Source organism: Amphibalanus amphitrite, unplaced genomic scaffold, assembly GCF_019059575.1.
Source record: "Amphibalanus amphitrite isolate SeventyFive unplaced genomic scaffold, NRLGWU_Aamphi_draft 000439F_arrow, whole genome shotgun sequence".
In the NCBI taxonomy this organism is placed as follows: Eukaryota; Metazoa; Arthropoda; class Thecostraca; order Balanomorpha; family Balanidae; genus Amphibalanus; species Amphibalanus amphitrite.
In genome coordinates, this window is record NW_024881933.1 from 351330 (window position 1) to 371989 (window position 20660).

The following is a 20660-nucleotide window of genomic DNA, read 5'->3' on the forward strand; positions in this document are numbered from 1 at the left end:
GTGCTGTCGTGGTGCCGGAGTGGTGCTGCGGTGGTGCCCGAGCTGCCTCTGAGTGGTGCCCCGTCGGGCGACTCGTCCAGCCGACTCCATTACCGGTGGAAATGCTCGCAGCCCGCCCAGCGGCGGCGTTGGTGCTGATGATGGCACCGCTGCACGTGGGCTGGCCGTCCATCAGCAGCAGTGTCCGGACGGTGGCGGCCTCCGGAGCCGGGAGATGAGTGGCACGGAAGACACGGACGGCACGGAGACGGCCGGGCGGCGGTGAGATGAGAGAGACTGTGAGATGATGGGAGTGGCGGTCAGACGATGGGAGTGGTAGTCAGATGATGGGAGAGACTGTCAGATGAGGGAGTGGCGATCAGATGATGGGGGTGAGCCAGGAGACAGCAGGAGCATACTAGGATACAGGAGGAGCAAGCCAGGAGACATCAGGAGCGAGCCAGGAGACGTGAAGAGTGTGGAACGGGAGACACCAGAAACGGTGGTCAGATGAGGAGAGCTTCCGATGAAAAAATGTGATTATCGGTGTTTTTCAGGTGGAATGGGAAGGTGTAGAGAAAAGAAGAGGCTCATGCTTGTTATGAGGGCCTAGCCTAACGCATCCCCAGAGTGAGTGGTTGACCTGTCAGTTTGCTGACCCCTCTGGGGGAGGGTGCTGACCCGCCGTCCGGACCGATGCTGACCGAATGCCCCGCCAGCTGCTGATCAGACTGTAACAGCAGCTGACGGACAGAGAAAGGAAAGGGGGCAGCAGCTGCGCCAGCATCCTCTGAGGAGGGAACATCCGTGGCTCTGTGGAATAGACAACTGGAAGAAGCAAGTCTGACAGAGACATCCTGCATTTTATGATTGTGATGGTAGATTGTGTCAGTGCTGACATGTCAGTTCTGGACATGTTTCATGATTGCCCCATGTGTTTATGAAAGCTCGATGACAAATAAGAGTGATTTATTTTGGAAGAAGTGCTCCAATGCCGTGGGTCTAACATCCATCGCCGTCTAACCATTTTATGCCTAAAATCACTATTCCACCATCAATATTCCGCCAAGAACCACCACCCCTTGCCGCCAAGCCACCTATCTAGAACCACCAGTCTCCTCCATACTCCATAATACCACCATCCTTCTCCACCATACCACCCCATACTGCCTGATCCTTTCTCCGAAACCCACACAATGTCGGTATAATCCCCGATAATCCACCGACACACGCCTTCCTGTCCTCTCCTCACCAGTCCCGGCTCGTTTCGAGTCCTCCCCCGCAGTGTCCGTTGGGCCGCTGTCGTCTCCCCCTGTCCTTCCCAGTTGACCAGCGGCAGGTGTAGATATCCTAGGGTCGGCACAGTCGTGGAGGTAATTATCCGATGGTATCTTCCCGCTCAGAGGAACCAGGGGACCAAAACAACGCGTTTAACTCCCGGAGATAGCGGCAGGAATGTGAAAAGGGTCGCTTCTGAGGTGATGATTTTTGCTCATTTCCTTAGGGCAGTGATGAACCGATAGTATTTGCTGGTTTTCTGCCAAATACTTTGGGTCTTGGTACATTGGTAAAATACTGCTGATAAGACAGAAGTTTTCTTGCACGATTTCGGTAGGCATCCAATAACGCCTTAGCGAGCATAGCGCCCACCTTTGAAACCCGATTTTCTAGACACGTTTTGACATCTTGCACCCAACCCTTAAAGATTCGGTTGGGCACCCCATTGGCAGCATTTTATCTAATGTATCTGCATTTTGATGTCTTTTATGAAATGCTTTTTAAACTCCACTTCCTGCGTTAATGATACGCAGATATGCCTACAACTTTACTTTTTGTTGCTATAAAATGTAGGCATGACAATCGCGTGAGCGTTTCACACATGACGTGGCGATGCGATCTACGATTAACGCTCTGGCGATTTAGCCGTATGATTCTGAAGTTCGCCGTGGTGCGCAACAGCTTGTTTTGATTGCTGGCACGAGGCTGATGCATTGAAAAACATGCTTCATCCGTCTCTCATGGTATTTTTTGTTAACGCACCACCTTTTGTAATGCTTCTTTTTATCAAACTGTTTCGTTTGGGTTTTTGTTAACACTGTAGAAGGCGCAGTTTATGTATAGTATTGCAAGGTTTATTTTCATTTTGTGCGTAGGTATGTCGATCGAGGTTTATGAAGCGGGCGCGGGCCGTTCCCGTGGCCTGATCGCTCCCAGTTGTGTATGCAATGGGTCGTTGACCTCACCCTACGACCGGCTGGCTAAGCACGTGTGTTGTGCTGAGGTCGCACCGGTGCATCCTGCCCTCCCGACACCGAACGACACGCCGATGTGTGTCAATAGTGTCAGTGGTGTCAGAACAGCCAGCCGTTGGGTAAACAGGTGATACTGGCGATCGTCCCAAGGATCCATGAACCACTATTTCTACCAAGTACAGCTAGCAAAGTGTAATCAAGAAAAATGTTTGATCTGCTGTAGGGCAGCAGCAGCTGCAGCCGCAGGCCGCAGCGATTCTCAATTGCTGGTAGAGGAAGGCAGTGGCGGGATACCGATATTGTATCTTTCAAGCGTAGACAGATAACATTGAGTGGTGGAGTCTTGCGGAACATATTTAAAAACTCGCTATTAGTTTCGTCAAAGAAGCTAAGATATCGCATTTAATGCTGGCGAAGAACTGCCACGAATAACTGCTAATCGTAAACATTTGTAATCGGTTGTTAGCAACATGTCTAGCACTTTCTTATCCGAGTGTCTTGAACTAAAAGTGCTTTTTTTCTTTCAACTTCTATATTATATGGCCTCCCTTCCCTCCCTAAAACATAATCCGCCCCTGGTTTTTGTCAGCACATCTGCACCACCCTCCACCCTCCTTCGATAGGCGGCGGCGCGCCCGTCGATAAAAAACCAGCTGTCTCACCGTCCCACCCGCACGGGGCCTTTGTTCGAGCTGCTGGGGTGCCTACCCGGGCCAACCTGCCCTCAGCTGGGTCCGCCGTCTCCCCTGTGTACGAACCCGGAACGCGGAACCTGGCATCCACCGGCGGGTCGCTGGGGACCGCCGCGCCGCAATAGTCTCCCGCGCGCCGCAATGGCCTCCCGCGCGCCGCAATAGCCTCCCGCGCGCCGCTATTGTGGTCCCTTCGCGGCTCGCTTGGCCGGTGAAGGAACGCTTTTCAGAAACTGTGCGTGCGTAGGGGAGCGGGAGTGCGTGCGTAAATCGTGTATGTTGTGGAATGCAGCGTGGTTCGGGGGGGGGGGCGCTAAATAAGGCAACATCTGGTGGTTTGTGAGGTTACATCCCCACGGCCACGATCAATCATCAAAAAAATTATCCGAGAGCTTGCACCGACGAACTTTTGTCTTTTGGTTCTCAAGCGGCAGAGCCGGATCTGTCGGGTTTTGGTCCCTCAATATGCATTAGCTCCTGATCAGTTTGCGTCAGGTCCCAACTCAGGTCCTTTTTACGCAAGTCCTGTCCCATCTGTACCCGCTCCCGGTCCATTTATCGGACCCCACGTCTGTCGCTCTGTCGCCCGCCGTGACACGTGTTGCACGGGTCCTGCAGTTGCCGTCTGCACTCCTGTCGGAAGTGAGCCCCGGGCGACAACCCCAGCCCCGTGCCAGCCCGCTGTCGGGGGCGGGTGCCGCCCGGGTGTGCCGGAACGCGCTGCGCGTGCATCGATATCGGCCCGGGGCGGGGGCGGCTGTTGAACCCTACCGCGGGCACGCCAGGCCGGCTGTTAGGAGCACGGGGAGTGGTTGCCAACCGGTGACGCACAGATATCGGGGTACCGCTCGGTGTGCGAGGGGCTTATCGATAACCCACAATCAATTGCACATGCGAGCCTATCGATATCGATAGGGACGCCCGACGGAAATGTGGGCACTTGTTTTGTGAAGTTCGATAAAGCTATAGTTTAGGTATAGGTGCGATTATATGTCTCCCCAAACGTAAGAGCATTGCTGTATGAAATCTCTCATTTAGATAGTGTAATGTGCTTAGGAATAAGACGGAGACAACGACCTTGTCCCTACATTGCACCAAACCTATTTCCTTTCGATAGTGGAAGTGTTTCATCGGCCTCCTTCCTTCCGTGCTCCTTTCCGTGCCCACCGGTATCGCCCCCTTCCGTCTCCGTCCGGAAGGGGCTCGCCGCGGCCCCCTCCGCCCGCCCCGCGCACCGGTCGTTCACCCTGCCGGCCTGAATCGGCGCGCGCCACCGAGGCCGGTCTTACTACGGCGCTACTACGGCCGGCCCCCGGGGGGTCAATGGATTTCAAGGTCGCCGCCGGGCCGCCAGCCGACTCAAGGTCACCACGGCTCGGCAACGGGCCGAGCGGCGGCCGGCCGAGCGGGCTGCCCGGGCGCGCCCCCGCTGCCCCCGTTAGGGGACCGGGCGGGCTGGTCTGACCTGGGGGGTGTCCGGGGTCAGAGGGGAGGGGAGAGGGGTGCCGTTATGGATACTGGATAGGTGGGGTTGGTTGGATTGGGAAGAGACTTGGCAGGGCTAGCCCTGCCCAGTTGGCAGGGCTAGCCAACTGGGCTTGAGTTCGACATTCTGTTGGAAGTTCTGCTTTACAATCAGGTGTTTCGACGGATAGTTTCGTGCATTTCACGAATTTCTTACCATGGTTTACGATGTAAAATTACGTCAATATGTTAAATTGAGAATTCCATTCATAGTTTTCCCAGGAAGGCTCGGTTTGCAACACCGCATAGCATTGCGCAACAGTCCTGTAACTGTGGCCTTCGATGGAACCGGACTGCTTCTGTCCCGCTCCCACCTAAACTGACCGCCGCGCCGGGACGTCATGTCCTCTTTCATCCTCTCCAATGCAGCTGCTCAGGTAAACGAACGATCACTATTGCTTGGAATCTCTGATCATGACCGTCATCTCCCATCCTCTGAAATTTTAGTTCGTCGTGGTCGATTGCAAAGGCACCACAAAACAAGGCGCAAATTTCCCAGAGCTGAACAGTCTGACAGGCGGCCCTCTCACTCCGAATAGTCCTCCGAGATGCGTTTAGTTCCACTGCGGCAGCCCAGTAAAAACGGCTCCGTCTGTGGCAACTGGTGTCGGGAGGCGAAGAAGATGTCGCCGAAGACGGACAGATTGCCGCCGAGGCCCCGGCACGCCCTTTTTGCGCCTGTTGCAACGTGTGGACGGTGCTAAGAACCCCACCGCTGCGCTGGGGTGACGGATCACACCGCTGGGAATGGGATGACGGATCTGAGTGCCGAGATGACGGATCCGACTGCACTGGAATGATGCATCTCCGTCATTGGTGCAGGCTCCCTGCACATTTGCGATAAATGTCATGACATGGCTTGATTGTTGCGAAATTGGGATCGCCGCGAGTGCTATTTTGCTAAGCTGTTTTTCTCCTCTATGGATGACACAATGAAGATGGGATTCCGTCCTTTGTTGTATAAACAATCAACAGTAAACCTTATAAGAAAATGTCATGCTGACGATGACATTCGACGTTCAATAGCGATAGTGAAGTGCAGCTGTAAAAACCCTTCGTTTCCCAACATTCCCTAACTCCAGCCATGAAACCCTCTCCTCTATCGAGTCTTTGTCTGATCATCCACTGATCCGATCCACCGTCAGCGCGTGATCCACCGTCAGCGCCGCCTCATCAGCGGCGTTGGCGCCATCAGCGCGGCAGCGCGCGCTACGCACACACCCGCCATGATTGCTCCCCCCGCCCCCTACCTCCCCGCCCCTCCTCGCCTCGCCCCGCCCCTCCGAACGCAATCAGGATGGGCGGGGCGGCAGGGCGGGAGGGGTGTTTCCTGGCACTATGCGGGAGGGTGCGAGTGCGTTATGATGGGTGTGAGGGATGGGTGGTTGGAAGAGTTAGCGGTGCCGATGAACCGCTGCCTCGGACGAGGCGCGAAGGGAGGTTATGTGATGACAAGTGCGTAATGCGTGCAACGCAACATGCCTGCCTCAACACTCACATTTGGATTAGTCATGCTGTCTGTCAACTTGCTAGTACTTACAACACCAAGGAGTCGATTTGATGCTTATTCTGTACAGATCGGTCCGTGTCAGTAAGTATACTCGTATGTGACGTCGGAACTCTACAATGTTCGGCGATGTTCTTTTCTGCCCCATCAGACCGCAGTAGGGTAATACAGGATCAGAGCGGATGCAGTGGCAGGCGGCAGGGAGGGCGAGAGATAAGCGGGGCGTGTCGCCAGTCGGCACGTGCCGCGGGAGGGTCTCCCCCCTGTACCCCTCCCTGCCCCCTCCTCCCGCCCCACTCAGCCCTCAGCTCTGCTTGGCGGCTCGAGCAGACGCACAACATTCTATTTTGGTTTGTTGTGGCTTTGCCGATAGACAAGCTCTGTGGCCGACCACAGAAAAATCGCAGCGACGGTGGTTGATCCGAGGTCGACTAGTCGCGTGGTGTCGCTGTTATCTGAGCGTGGGACACCGGGACCTGACCACTGACAAGACGCTTGCTGAAATGGCAAGAAAAACAGACCGCTGCTGCAAATCTTTTTTTAAGATTTGATAGAAAATAATTTATAATACGTCCCTCGGTCCTTGAAACATACCAATCTGAAAACCATTAGGCATGCAGACAATGCCGTAAACAATTAAGTACATTTGTTAGAGCAGTTGCATTTGTACATATCCAATGATAAAACTAGCCACCGACTTTGCAGTCCCCTACGTAGGCCTGACGTTAACTGCTGCCTGCTGCGTGTTCCATTTATTAAAAATGTGCGTCTGCGTCGCCTACGTTGCTAGTCAGCCTAGTAAAATAACTAACTGCAGGCGTCGTCTATGCAGTGGCAGATTGCAACTCATGATTGGGTGCAACTGGCCCTTTACTATCCCCACCCCCGCTGGCCGCTCATGAGGTGGGAGTGGCCGCGCGTGGGTGGGGGGTGGGGGAGGGGTGGAGCGGCGCCTTTGATGTCCGCTCTCTGCCAGCCCGTGATTGGTCCGTCACGACCGGGGCCGTACACACGGGCCAGCTAGCGCACGGCGTGGAGTCGATGACACACTTTCATTGTGCCCGTATGATGAATACCGTCCGAGAGCCGCTAAAATTGCCCAACACCACGCCGACGTCGCCGAAATTGGGCAATAATTCGTAATGAACAACATAAATTAGTCATTCCAATTAAAGGCAACCTTCTTCACGGCCAGCACTAGGAGAAGTGTTCTTCATGACATTGCAACAGTTGCTTTTCCACACTCGCCAGCATCATTTTATGACGAGCGCTAGGTCAGAATAGCCATGTTTCTAGATGTTCAACCTTGAATATACGAGCTACACATATCGACTTTCTCTTTTTGCGCTTCTTTATGCATCCTAATCAATGATTTGGTTGATGAATGGGCTATTGTGTAATGCGCCGCTATCACAAATCAAACGAATCGATCATCAGTTTGCACAGCTCTTTTCATTTGTTTAAATAGGTAAAGTAAATATAACTTTGCGAACTCATGACAACGTAAAATAACTCGTGCTATGCTTTTAAATGCTACTTAGATATCAAATTATTGCTGTAAGAACGTTTTCAAGATCTGCACTAGGCCATAAATGATCTATGGGTATCTGATATCGCTAACTCTGTTTCTCCCTGTCGTTTTCAGCCCAGATCGAGATCATCCCATGCAAAGTGTGCGGGGACAAATCGTCCGGCGTGCACTATGGCATCATCACGTGCGAGGGCTGCAAGGGCTTCTTCCGGCGGTCGCAGTCGGGCATCGTCAACTACCAGTGTCCGCGACAGAAGAACTGTGTCGTGGACCGGATCAACCGCAACCGCTGCCAGTACTGCCGGCTACAGAAATGTCTCGCTCTCGGCATGTCACGGGACGGTAAGTGTGTGTGCGGAGGCGACTCGGCTGACTCGGCGGTGACTCAGAGACTCCGAGTCGCGCCGGAGACGAGCCGGGCGGTCCGGAGTTTCCGGAGGTGCCGGAGATGCCGTGGAGTGACCCGGAGCTGCCGCCCGGAATGGTGACCCGGGTCATGCGTGCGCCGGAGGCAGTGTGGGCCGCCCCAGCATCTCCTAGCTATTCGTCACCGGTGAGTACGTTCCATGTCAGCTGCTGCAGTGAATCAGTGTAGTAGGTGGGAGGGCCGGGCTGCGGGGGAGGAGGGGAGGGGGTGCCCGAGCTTAGAAAGGAGTTGATTATGCCATTGCAAGGCTGGCAGTCAAGGCAACGCGGCGTCGGCTGGGAGGCTGCCACGCCAGATCGTCTAAGTGCAGTCATTACTGGCCAGCTTGGGAAACGTGGGTCGTTTCGCGCCGACCAGAGTAGTGCTTATGGCGACCGTCATTGAGGCGCGCTCAGCGACGTCATGAGTATTGAGTAATGCGGGATCAGTTTCCATGCAAAGCCTGAGACAGCGCTCACGTTTTTAGATACAGCCAGCGATTAGTGTTGGTGCAGGTCAGACTTGTGCCAAGGTCCCAAAAAGATCCGAGATCCAGGGTTCGCAGAGTCCAAGGTCTGGGACCTTGAAGGATCCTGGACCTTGCATTGTCATTTTTGTCGCGAGACCTTGGAAACCCAGGACCTTAAAACATCCATATGCCGCGAGACCTTGGAATCCCAGGACCTCAACATTTGCATATGTCGCGAGACCTTGGAATCCCAGGACCTCAACATTTGCATATGCCGTGAGACCTTGGAATCCCAGGACCTCAACATTTGCATATGCCGCGAGACCTTGGAATCCCAGGACATCAACATTTCATGTCATGAGACCTTAGAAACCCAGGACTTCAACATTTCATATGCCGTGAAACAATGGAAACCCAGGGGTCAGGACCTCACAATTTTGGTACCAATGTTGCAAGACCCTGCAGAATGCAGACCTTCAGTCCCAGTTTTATAATTTGTCACAGGATCTTAAGAGAGTGGTCTGGACCTACACTGTAAAAAATGCTAACAAACCAGTTAGTTAATTCTTCAAGCAAAATCTAGTATTAAAACACACGTTGTTGCAAAAAACGGGTCAGATAACACATATGTTTGTAACCTAACACCACATCCATGTCATCGAAGCAGAAAAGCTAACATCATTGTAATCCGACAAATATTATCCGTGTAAACCATGCCGTGTTATTTGACAAACATGTTTGTTTATGCTTCCTTTGCCTTTTTTTCTGGGTAACGTGTTAACTAACAAATCAAACGTATGTTGTAACTCACAATCTTAGTTTTCTTACTACCCTTTTTGTTGTAGCATTACAAAGACCTTAGTTAATTGAAAAAATCGCCATTTTGTGCGCCCCTCTGCGCCCGCCATGTTCAGTCTGTGCCAAGTCAGAGAAGGGAGAGGACGTGTGCGTTGCGAAGGAGCTGAGCTGTGGCGTATAAGTGTTGCGTGTGCGGTATAAGGAGCTGCTGTGGTGTTAAGAATAAGAATAATAAGAAGTCAAACAGTGAAATGATATGGATTGTTGGACATGGCGTTCATCCTTACTGGTATGGTGAGTGATTATGGGAAAGATCAGTGCAGATATTGCTGGCGTTTTAGTGTGGTTTATGTACCTATGTCACTCATTTTCTTTTCAATTGAAGCTCCAACCAGGCTTTAGAGGGTCTCAGGTTGGAGACACTGTTCATTTGTTGACTGTCACTTGACGTCTATAAGTACATATGACGGACTGAACAATGAGCATGTTGCACACTAAAACTGCATTAAGCTTTGAACAAGAAAGTAAATGTACCTAATTTTTGGTTGGGCACTCAACCAGTGAACGCGGTGAGGTGCTGTTTTATGCAATTCCTGTCACTGCACCCATGTTGTCAAATAAAATGTTTGTAAACACATTAGCCACCATTGTTCGGTCAGGGAATTTTTGCCCTTTTGTCGCAATTTAGTTTACCCATATCGACAGAAATGAAGCATTCTCAATGTTTTCGTAATAGGTATTTGGAGCCTGTATGGTGTCATGGCTGGTGCGGATTCCTGCAGGCTTTAAGATTACTTTTTTAGGTTCATTTTTAGTACAATAAGAGAAATATGTATTACTGTATGCAGTTGTAAGCTTGCTGAAAGGAGCTTGAATGCAGTTTTGAATAAACATGTTTGATGAGTTTAATTCGATTCGTTTTTTTTTTTTTTTGGGGGGGGGGGGGGGGGCTGTGAAAAGAGGTGACTAACACGCACATTAGTTAAGTTACACGCCTGTTCTCAAAAATGCATTTAGTATATTAACACGCACAGCTTAGTTAGCTAACACGCAATATGTGTGTTTTGCGTACACGCATATAGCTAGTGAAAAGTGGCCGTGTGACAAACACATGTGTTACCTAACACGTCTGTAGTTATTAACAAAACACACCGATGATAGTCAATAAACACGCTTACACGGCTTATCTTAGTAACCTGGCAAATATTCGAAAACTAGGAGGTGTGTTTCAAAACACGCTATTCAACCTTTTGCGTGTAATTGAAAACACACTTAGTCATGAAATGCGTGTTTTGCTTACACGCCTATGGTTAGTGAAAAGTGGCCGGATAACTAACTAGTTGGTAAACTTTTTTTACAGTGTACACCATCATTTTGCTGAGGGACCTCAACCTCAAGAATCCTGGAAGCTGGACCATGAGGTTTATGTTGCACATGGGCCACTAAGGACCCTGCACTAGGTTTTGTCTGTAAGCACTTCAATAAATATCTATGGTTGAGCAACCAGCTGCAAGGGGCTAAGATAGATACATGAAGAGAAAACGAACCAGACTGTGTAGACATATATAGAGCCAAATCGTTGTCATGGCTGTGAGGCAGAACTGGAACAAGAGACCTGGTAGCTTTTTACATTATCAATGTTATGGATTATGAAACTGTCAAACAGTGGACAGTGGTGGTTTGGAAAATTCTTTTCTAATCTCACCTCACATAATGGTTGTGATATGCCGGGCTTGAAGCTATTTGGAAGCTACCCACTGACCTAAGTGTCAAACTTATTTGTTTTGCAATTCATCAAATCACCATTGCGATAGGCGTTATCACAAGTGTATTCGCGGCCATTGGGGCGACGTAAGAAAAGAAGAAACCAACTGGCCCCAAGAACTTTAAATTATCAGTTAGCATGCACCTTTTCCTTGATGTGTAGAGAATTTACCATTATTTGTTACAGAAAATTGCATTTAAAATCTTCCATTTATGCTTTTTTCATCTTTTGCACAATATGTTCTTTTACTAAGCTAGAAACACTTATTAGAAATAGTTCCCGCATCATCAAGAACAATAGGGAAGGCTTGAAGTGAATAAAATAATTAAAACTGTTTTGTAATCTATGTGAGGGCACTTCTAAAATTGCCTGTAGAAATATTGAAGGCAAAAGTTCAACTTTTTCACAAGACGGATGTCTATAAACCTATTTAACTTGTGACAACTCAGCCGGTATTTCGTCGCCTACAGCCCAGCTTTCCCTAGTGACCGATAGAGGCGCTGCTATCGATGTCCGCCCGTGCCGCCTAACGGAGCAATGAGCAATATAAGCAATGATTCCATGACAGTTCAACTTTTTCGTTTAGCAGGTTTTTGTCGGACAATTTTTCGTCTGCAGATTTTCGTCCGCAGACTTTCGTGACTTCGTCTATGCATTTCTTCGTCTGTGCATATTTAAGTCCGCGCATTTTTTCATAAGGACATTTTCCGCCTCGTCCAGACGAAAAAATGCCGGACAGAAAAATGTTCAGACGAAAAATGCACCAAATCAATTCGTACAGACGAAAAAATGCAAGACGAAAAAGTCAGACGAAAATCTGCCGAGTGCCGACGAATAACCATTTCCTACATGCCGGGGTATGTCTTTAGCACAGCACGAGCCGGGCAGTAAAACTATGACCAAGAAACTGTCGGTGTCAAAATGCCATGTTATTTGATAGGCCGGGCAGTAAACAAAAGTTTACTGCCCGGGTTTACTGCCCAGGGCAATGACCTCTAAACTACAGTTTATCGCATTTGCCCAGAGGTATAATTGACACGGAAGTTATAATAGGGTTGGGACCTATCTGCATGCTCTGTATGTTTTGGTAAAATAAAAAAGCTCAGAATTTTTAATGACTTAATTTAAAATCACTTTGTTAAAAAAATGCCTAGTTAGTTCAGAAATTAATTATTTGTGGCTGAAAACGACTTGCTTCTGATTGGTCGGGCTAATCATGACGTCACATGTAGGTATATAACTGTCTGTATATTTGGCGCAGTTGAGACATACATTTTCTATGTATTTTCCTATGGTAAATCGGAGTGATTGGTCGTGTTTTCAGTGTCTCTTTATTTTGCGCTGGTATTGCGTGGCTAAGAAGTTTTATCAAGAATGGCATATACTAAAATGTTCCTTTAATAATGGAGCTTCAATATCTGTGAGTTTTATTGGCAAGCGAAAACTGATTTCGCTGTTATTTTACCTGGAAATTACTCATTTTTTTAGGTCAATATTCAGAATATTTTACGGGAACAAGTTGGCATTTTTCTTGATTTTTGCACTCAAATCGCGTGCGATTCAACTGTATTGGAACTTGCAAAGAAGCTTGGTGATTAATTAACTGTGTTGTTATGGCACTGTTTGCAAAGCATGGATAATGAAACTCTGCCAAAGACTTAGCTACATAGCAATGCCTCAAGTAATACGCAGGAGGGACAGAATTCAGAGTCCGATCGAGAAGAATCGGTGCAAATGCTACGAAGACCAGGCAGCTCTGATACAAGCTAGTCGTCTCACTACTCTCACTCCATTAGACCAGCTGATTCCTGACAGCACCGACTCGGATGCAAAGATGGAGCTCATCTTCCAAGCCAGAAACCAGTTCTTTGATGGAAGATGTGATGCTGCCTCTGTCTCTGCTTTGTTGGCCACTTTGGACGGGGCGGAGCTCCGCTCCTTGCGTGAGCGGTTATTCGCCTGTCATCAGAAATAGTTCCTTCGTTTGCTGGCCGTTCCCTGATTAGGTGCAATACGGGGAGCTGTAATCAGGGAAGTAACTTTCCATATGAAAGGGGTGCAGGTGCACCCCCGTCCCCCATCCACTAGAAGTGCACCCCCATAGGCTAAGCGGCGCCCCACACGCCGCCCCACACGATTAGCTCTAGAGCAGATGGCGAGGGTGATTTCTCGGCTACATTCCATCTCGGCGTCGTGATGCTTGTGGGCTTGGAAAGCGTCCAGTCGTATGTAGGGTAGTGTAGGGGTAGGGTTGAGTTCAATAAGGTCCTTACATTTGAAAGGTTTGAACAACCCGCAATCAGCACAACATACCACAAGTTAAATAAAAAACTACCAAACTCCGCCCAACTAATATTAATAAACATTACAGCCACACTAATGGCCTAAATAAAAGTATATCTCAAATCCTAACAGTTATCGCGGGTGATGGCGCCATGAGTTGCTATTATCCAAAACAGATGCAAATAAACATGTTTGTATGTCCTATGTATGTTTGTTTTAAAAACGTTGCAGCGGCGCTGGGAACTGCAGTCTTAGATCTGGGTATGTTTGGCATCTGCAACTCTTTATATACACATTAACCCTATTTCGGACGGGGAGACCTTTCAGGATTTTCTTGTACAATTGCCAAACGCCGCGAGACATTCAGCTCATATTTGGTGACTTTTCCTAAATGTTCATTGCGCACATCTCAGCAAAAAAAAAAAATGCCGGGTCAGGTCAGGTCAGGTAACCAGAGCGGGTTTGTTGACCCCACCTCAGAAAAGTTTGCAAACACGTCAGAGCTTGAGTTTTTCACGAAGTTATTTCCTCTCATCAAGTCTTCAAAACAGTACCTGCAGTATGTGTCGTTTGTATATCTCAGAATTTTTGATCTGTGACCTGAGGTTAGGTCAGAGTCGTGACCTTTACATTGCAAGCCTATGGAAAAGTATTGAAATGCGACCTGCACCTCGAGTAAACGAGTCAAAACCACCCAATTCTTTAAGAATTATGACAAATTATCTTATCTGTAATGATCCAGGTGCCATTTACTGACAGGGACACCGGAGAGGGTTATCTGAGCCGAGATCATGTGAGGTGATATCTACCATATAACATCAATGCTCACAATACTTACAATATTGACAATGCTTTTGCTTACAACACTTACAATACTTACGATGAGACCAGCAAGCACTCTGCCGTTACAGTTCTAACTTCTGTTTCGAAAAACGACGTTACACACATTCGCTGCCAGCATAACATGTATTGTTTGACAGTAACAAAATACAATTGACATCTGAACCCCAAACGGACCGCCATCCACTCAAATTTTATAACCCTGACCGGTCAGGGGGCGAATGGAGGTCATCAGCCCTTGCACAAAATATCTCACCTCACAGTGATCATTACAACAATAGCACCGACTTGATAGTGGATTTCAAAGCACTTACATCAGCTCTTCCTGCTATTGCAGACGATCATCTCCTCAGGGTAATGTTGTTCGGGACATGAACGAAGATCGTTTTTGGAGTTTCATAAGTGCTACTGCAACAGCCTGGCACAAAACAGGACTTGTACGCTCTTCTCTGCACTTTGCCCTTCAGTATATCACAAAAGAATTGTTTAGAATCCATCTTACGCTTCTTTCACAGTCTCCCTTGCCACCGTAGGGCGTAGATAGATTGCTGTTGCTGGTAAGTTAAGGCACGGTAGATAGAAATTACCTCGGTTCTCAACGCCTTAAGTTATTTTCATAAAAAAAGAACAAATAAATGAGCAATAAGATGACAGGAATGTAAACATTTTAATCGTAAAGTAGTCCAAATATTGGAATGAGCTTTTGCTTTTCAGCATCCTCCGATTCATCATCTTTATCATTTGAAAATTCGAGGTACATAAAATGTTTATCACGCGCTCATGTTAAGTGGGAATATAGTACACGGCAGACACATCAATTTTTGACACTGAACATTTCATCCGTAAATGTTTTAGCATAATTTAAAGTTAAAAACAGCGCGAATGGCAGAGTGAAGCAAACAACATCTTTCACCCATTGATATAACATGTAATCTGTGGTGCGCCAGATGCGCCATTATTTGTCAACCGCAGAAGGTGACATGTGACGTAACAGCATCAAGAGCATCTTTTTTCAAGAACTTTTCAAAACAAGTTTCCTATCTTTCTTCCCCCATTTCTCTCAGCTTATTGATTTTATGAGGCAATGGTATGCACCATAAATTCTGTGAAAATAGTTTGATCATTTTCATGCATTATTAAAAAATCGAGTTCCCAACCCCATTGACATCATTATTGCATGATATTTGCCGCGTTAAATAAGAAAACTAACATTTTTTTGGTAAAAAAAATATTGCTTATCAAGGGTTTTGAAATATTTTGTATTGGTTACAAAGGCGAAATTATGGTAAGATATGCGCCTATTAATCGAAATCCGTTATCGCTTGTTGTCTTATCTTCGTTTGATATGTCCACTGATACCTTGGGCCTAAGTTATTGCGTTATTATTTGAAAGTTGTAAGTCCTTTCCTCGAAACAAACATGTAAAATATGGAAAATATAATGTATTTCACGAAAGTTCAGCCATAGAGCATAAACAAAGTATGATTACATAAATAAAGAAAAGATTCTTGCAAGAGCACTGGAAAATTTACGTTTAATCACTAAGAATATTATACCTTCTTCTTGTTCTTATGTCGTGGCAAATTATTCATGTATTATGTTCCTCGGATATCCAGTTGTTGTGCCATTCTGTGTTGATATTTGTAGACGAGATTCTTTTGGAAGTAAGGTATTCTGATGCATTTTCTTCTATGAATTTCCTTCAGAGCTTTATCCACAGCAGTAGCACAATCATTGTTAGGAAATTATCACGAAGTTATGGACAAAACAATTGTATAAGTGTCACCAAAACCTGTCAAAACGTTTTAATAGGTATGCGGCATGTAGGAAAAATCTTACTGACCTCAGCCGTACGAAATTATTTGGAAACTCGGCTTGCAAAATTTGACTCCGGCCCTCGTGCTCCGCACTCGGGCCTCCGTCAATTTTGCAAACCTCGTTTCCAAATAATTTCGTCGGCCCGGTCAGTAATATATACTGATACACTGCGTCTGACGAAAAAATTGTCGGATGGAATTTTGTTCAGAGCCTTCAATCTAATGTGAATGAACAGTAAGTAAGGTTTGCGCTCGCTGATACTCTAATTCTATTGGCTTAGTCGATCAGTTTTTCTGTGAGCGCTCGCGCAAACAAGACTTAGAACATATTTGAGTAATAACCGATAATCCTAGGTATTATCGGTATTATGTAACTGAATGTGCAGAAAATCGAAAGCATATACCTATCCAATTCAACTTTTGCGTTTTTATGAAGCCTGCAAGTTTTATTTCTGTTTTTTTTTTATATTGCCTGAAAGAATACTTGAATGTCCGTCCTCAATGACTGTAAGGTGCTATCCTACATTCCTACTGATCAGGTAAGATTGAATTGAAAGGTACATGACAATACAAATTGCAAGGTACCTATTACCTACCTATATTTTTATGAATTTGTCAGGTTAAGGAAGGAGAGATTGATATTATGATTCATTTTTAACTTGTGTTGAAGCTCCCCCCACCTATGTTGGTTAATGATAAAACCACCACAGTCCACAGATTTGCATAGGTTCTGCCCCTTTCAATGTTGCTGGTCATCCGTTGGCAGAATATTTAGAACTAAGTCTGCTCATCAGAATGTAAGTTTGTTTAAGTTCTTGTTGTGGGACCCTGAATACTTTGGATCCTGAGATGTATTCTTGCCGTGGGACCTTGAGGACTGTGGACCCTGAACTCTGAAGTGTGTACTTGTCATGGGACCTTGGGGACTGTGGATCCTGAAATTCACACTTGTCGTGGGACCCTAGGGACTGTGGATCCTGCAATGCATTCTTGTCGTGGGACCTTGGGGACTGTGGACCCTGCAATGTATACCTGCCATGGGACCTTGGAAACCTTGGATTCTAGAAATTGAATTTGCCGTGGGACCTTGGAAACCTTGGATTCTAGAAATTGAATTTGCCGTGGGACCTTGGGAACCTTGATTCTAGAAATTGAATTTGCCATGGGACCTTGGAAACCTTGGATTCTAGAAATTGAATTTGCCGTGGGACCTTGGAAACCCTGGATTCTAGAAATTGAATTTGCCGTGGGACCTTGGAAACCTTGGATTCTAAAAATTGAATTTGCCGTGGGACCTTGAGGATCCTGGATCTTGATTTTTGGTCCCGGCACAAGTCTGGTGCAGGTTATGCTAAATTTTAACTGCCCACGCGATACTTTTGACAAAAATAGCATCGCCGTCATTGAGAGAGGCTCTGGTTTCGGGCGGCCTCTGGCTACCAATCTACTCATTTGCACGGTATCTAACGGCGGGCGTTTAGCGAAAGTGTCTGTCGAACCCTGAGGGCATCGCCACGCCCTTCTGAGGCGCCCCTCGCGGCCGCCGCCGCCGCTGCTGCTACCGTCTATAGCCATCAGCTCGCTCACGACTCGACGTCGACTCGCCGTCGACTCGACTCGGCGGCGCGACTCCTCGTCATCCCGCAGTGTCGTAACCCGCCGGAGAGAGGACCGACCGCCACTTTCAACACCCAAGGCCGGCCGGCCGGCTCGCCGGTCGGCCCGGGCGCCGAGCCCGACTCGCGACTCCGGCCGCCGGCCGCCGCTCGACCCTCTCCCAGCGGCGCTGACACCGGTGTGTATGACCGAGTGTGGAGTCTCTGGGAGGCTTCCTGCGTAGATTCGCACCGGCTCCACGCTCAAACGGCGCCTCGTCGGCTGAAGGTGCGAGGGGGCGGTTTACAAGCCGCCGCCGACGGCCATATTACAGGAGTCACGATTGTTACACGGCCGTCTGGCCGGTCTGCAACGGGCCACTTACGCAAACGCCCGCAGTACAGCAGGATCTAACTACTTGGCCAACGATATTCTTGAAATTGAAGCGGCCCAGGTGTTGCAAAAGTACTTGCCACGGCGGGTTGTTGAAGGTTCTTTGTTCCTTTTTTCCTGAGATGGCAGTGTTTCACACCGGTGAAGATCCTTTTCAACATGAATTGTGATGTTTCAATCATTTTTAATGAGCTTGATTTCGTCAATTGTCATTTCAATGGCATTCATTAATTTTCATTGTTATCAATTAGAATGTACGCAATAAAAATGCGCTGCATCGTTGAAGAAACCCTGTTCTTAAGACTGGCTCCTAGAAAACATTGTTGGTAATAGCCAGGTACTCCAGAGGGTTCCATCAAACCTTACTTGCACATTGCACAATAACCTGCCGAACGCCTGACGATTGGATTTTTTTTTTTTTTAATAAATTTAGTCCGAACCTTTTGATGGGAAGGATTCACAAGGACAGAGCCACCGCTAAGCGAAGCTTGTTGCGATGACCCTGCCCTCTACCCTCCGATCGCGCAATTCCGATTCTATGGCAGAATTTAGAGTCCAAAGTTTAACGTGCGCACAAAGCCGCGCACGGCCAGGTCCCCTCGCTGACTTCGCCTGGCTACGGCCTGCCACCAACCGCAGCCATACCTGTCAGGAGGCCCATAAATGTCGAGCGCCCGTCGCGCTTCGAACCCGGACTGTCACAACCGGGAACGCGTGCTCTCACCACGCGGAGTCCAACGCTCTAACCAACTGAGCTACGGGACCGGCGATTGGATACATCCATTGTTGATCTTTACAACTGCTGCTTAGCTTCTCGGCTTTTTTGCTGAGCTCGCTTGCGAAAGGTCAAATGCTAAAAGATGCAACATAACCTATCTCATCAAATTTCTTGTCAATTAGCTGCAGAGACCATGACCTGTTTCTACCCTCTCCTATCCACGGACCACCAGCAATCCGCCCATCTCTTCGCCAACGAGCGGGTCATGAAACCGCCATCGGCACAGCTCCATCCCCAGCAACACACACTCTCCTCACGACTCTGTCTCTCCGGGCCGCGCCGAGATTTCTATTTGCAATATATTATCAGCGGCATCGGCGATTAGGCCTCTCCCATCGGGCTGTGCTGAGATGAACGGCGCCGTGGCGGCCCTGCCCGGTCACGACGGCCGACGGTGGCGAAACGCCCGGTGGTGGTGGCGCGTGATGCAACAACACGCCATGGACGGCCGCGGCGGGGGTGGCCGATCGTGGCCACACCTACTGAGAGGGGCAGAGGAGAGGAGCAGGCTGGCGAGATGAGGGAAGAGGAGGTTAGATGAGAGCAGCTTGAGAAGAGGAGGAAAATGAGAGGAAAAGAGAGGAGAGTTGGTGCGAGGGAGTATGGGAGGAGAGGAAAGAAAATGTTGTGTAATTTGATTGAGATTGGAGAGTATCTATATATGGGGGAAAGAGAGAACATCCAAAAGGAGAGAGCGAAGGAGAGAGCGACAGAGAGAGAGAGAGAGAGGGAGAGAGAGAGAGAGAGAGAGAGAGAGAGAGAGAGAGAGAGAGAGAGAGAGAGAGAGAGAGAGAGAGAGAGAGAGAGAGAGAGAGAGAGAGAGAGAGACCAACGTGAACTGCACGATATGGCTACCTGCCGTCGGCGACCAACAACAAACCCGTATGGAGCCCAGAGTTGCGCTGACCATTGCGTAACGCCATGGACAGGCTGGGAGATGGTTGCTCTCCTAGTCGCTCGTTTGATGCTGGCGCTTATGAACTGACTGGATTGACGAGGGTTGTAGTTGGACGTGGTGAAACTGGGCCGCGCTACAGGGCACAAGACATGCAATTTGTTTGCCATGGAGCAATCCTATACATGTATGGGGCGTGCAGAATCACAGCTAGCCTCTGCAATCATAGATGCATCGTCCTACTCTTCGTCACGCTCGATCCTTGACATCATCGTCGTCTATCGTGCATCTTCTCCGGACCATCGACCTCTTACCTTCGGACCCCGTGAACGGCCCTTCCTTTGCCTCTGGTGGCTCTGGCGTCTACACCCCTCCCCGGGGCTCCTCGGCGCGTGGGCCCTCCTCTCTGTGTACCCCGTACATTAGCTGGCCATTTATTCGGCCTCTTCTTTCCGCGGCCACCGACCACTCGACGGCCAGCGGCGCGGCCGTTCTCCGTCCCGCGGCCGGCGACCTACTTCGAGGCTGTTTATGTTGAGTCAGCTGGTGTGTCGGTGTCGACTCAGAGTGGCGTGGGTCCACCACCCACTGGCCGGTCGCCGGGCACGCGACTAGACTTGCAGCAGGGGCTGCTGATCGGTCGGCAGTTTTCGGTACCTATTGTTAATCGCAAGCTCGTGGTTCAGTTGCTGACGCTCAAAGCCCTCCGGTCATCGACCTCATGCGATGCTCGCGAAAAGAGGAGGCCAAACGGAATACCGGCGGAGTTGTTGAACCGCGATCTGCCAGTGCGGCCTTGTTGGGCGCGTTATGGCCAGGTGCTATCTTGTTACAACAGCGTTGGGTGTTATCTGGGCTCATCATGTCACGTTGTGCCGCGATTGGCTGCGACTGGCGCCGCACGCTCCACTGACTGTGACGTGACGTGATTGGGGGGGGGGGGCGTCGGATCTGACGTGCGCTGATGGGCCCATGATGGCTCTCTTCACTCTTCACTTTTTCAGGCTCCAGTGCCGTATATTGGGAAAAGACTGATCAGGGCCTTCACAGTTCACACATATAATCAATGAAACGTATCATATAAAATCATGAATCCCTTCAAGCATGGTCGAAAAAATGGAAGCGCACACATTTG

General features: G+C 48.7%; 1 protein-coding gene across 5 annotated transcripts in view; it reads left to right on the forward strand.

The window, feature by feature from the left end:
• LOC122391479 (probable nuclear hormone receptor HR3) overlaps window positions 1–20660 on the forward strand; it is a 78239-nt gene that overhangs the window by 37453 nt on the left and 20126 nt on the right. For all 5 annotated transcript variants that reach the window (XM_043385423.1, XM_043385426.1, XM_043385424.1 and 2 more), the window contains one exon: window positions 7600–7827. In XM_043385423.1, the coding sequence (XP_043241358.1) occupies window positions 7600–7827 (228 nt within the window). The remainder of the gene's footprint in view (window positions 1–7599; window positions 7828–20660) is intronic.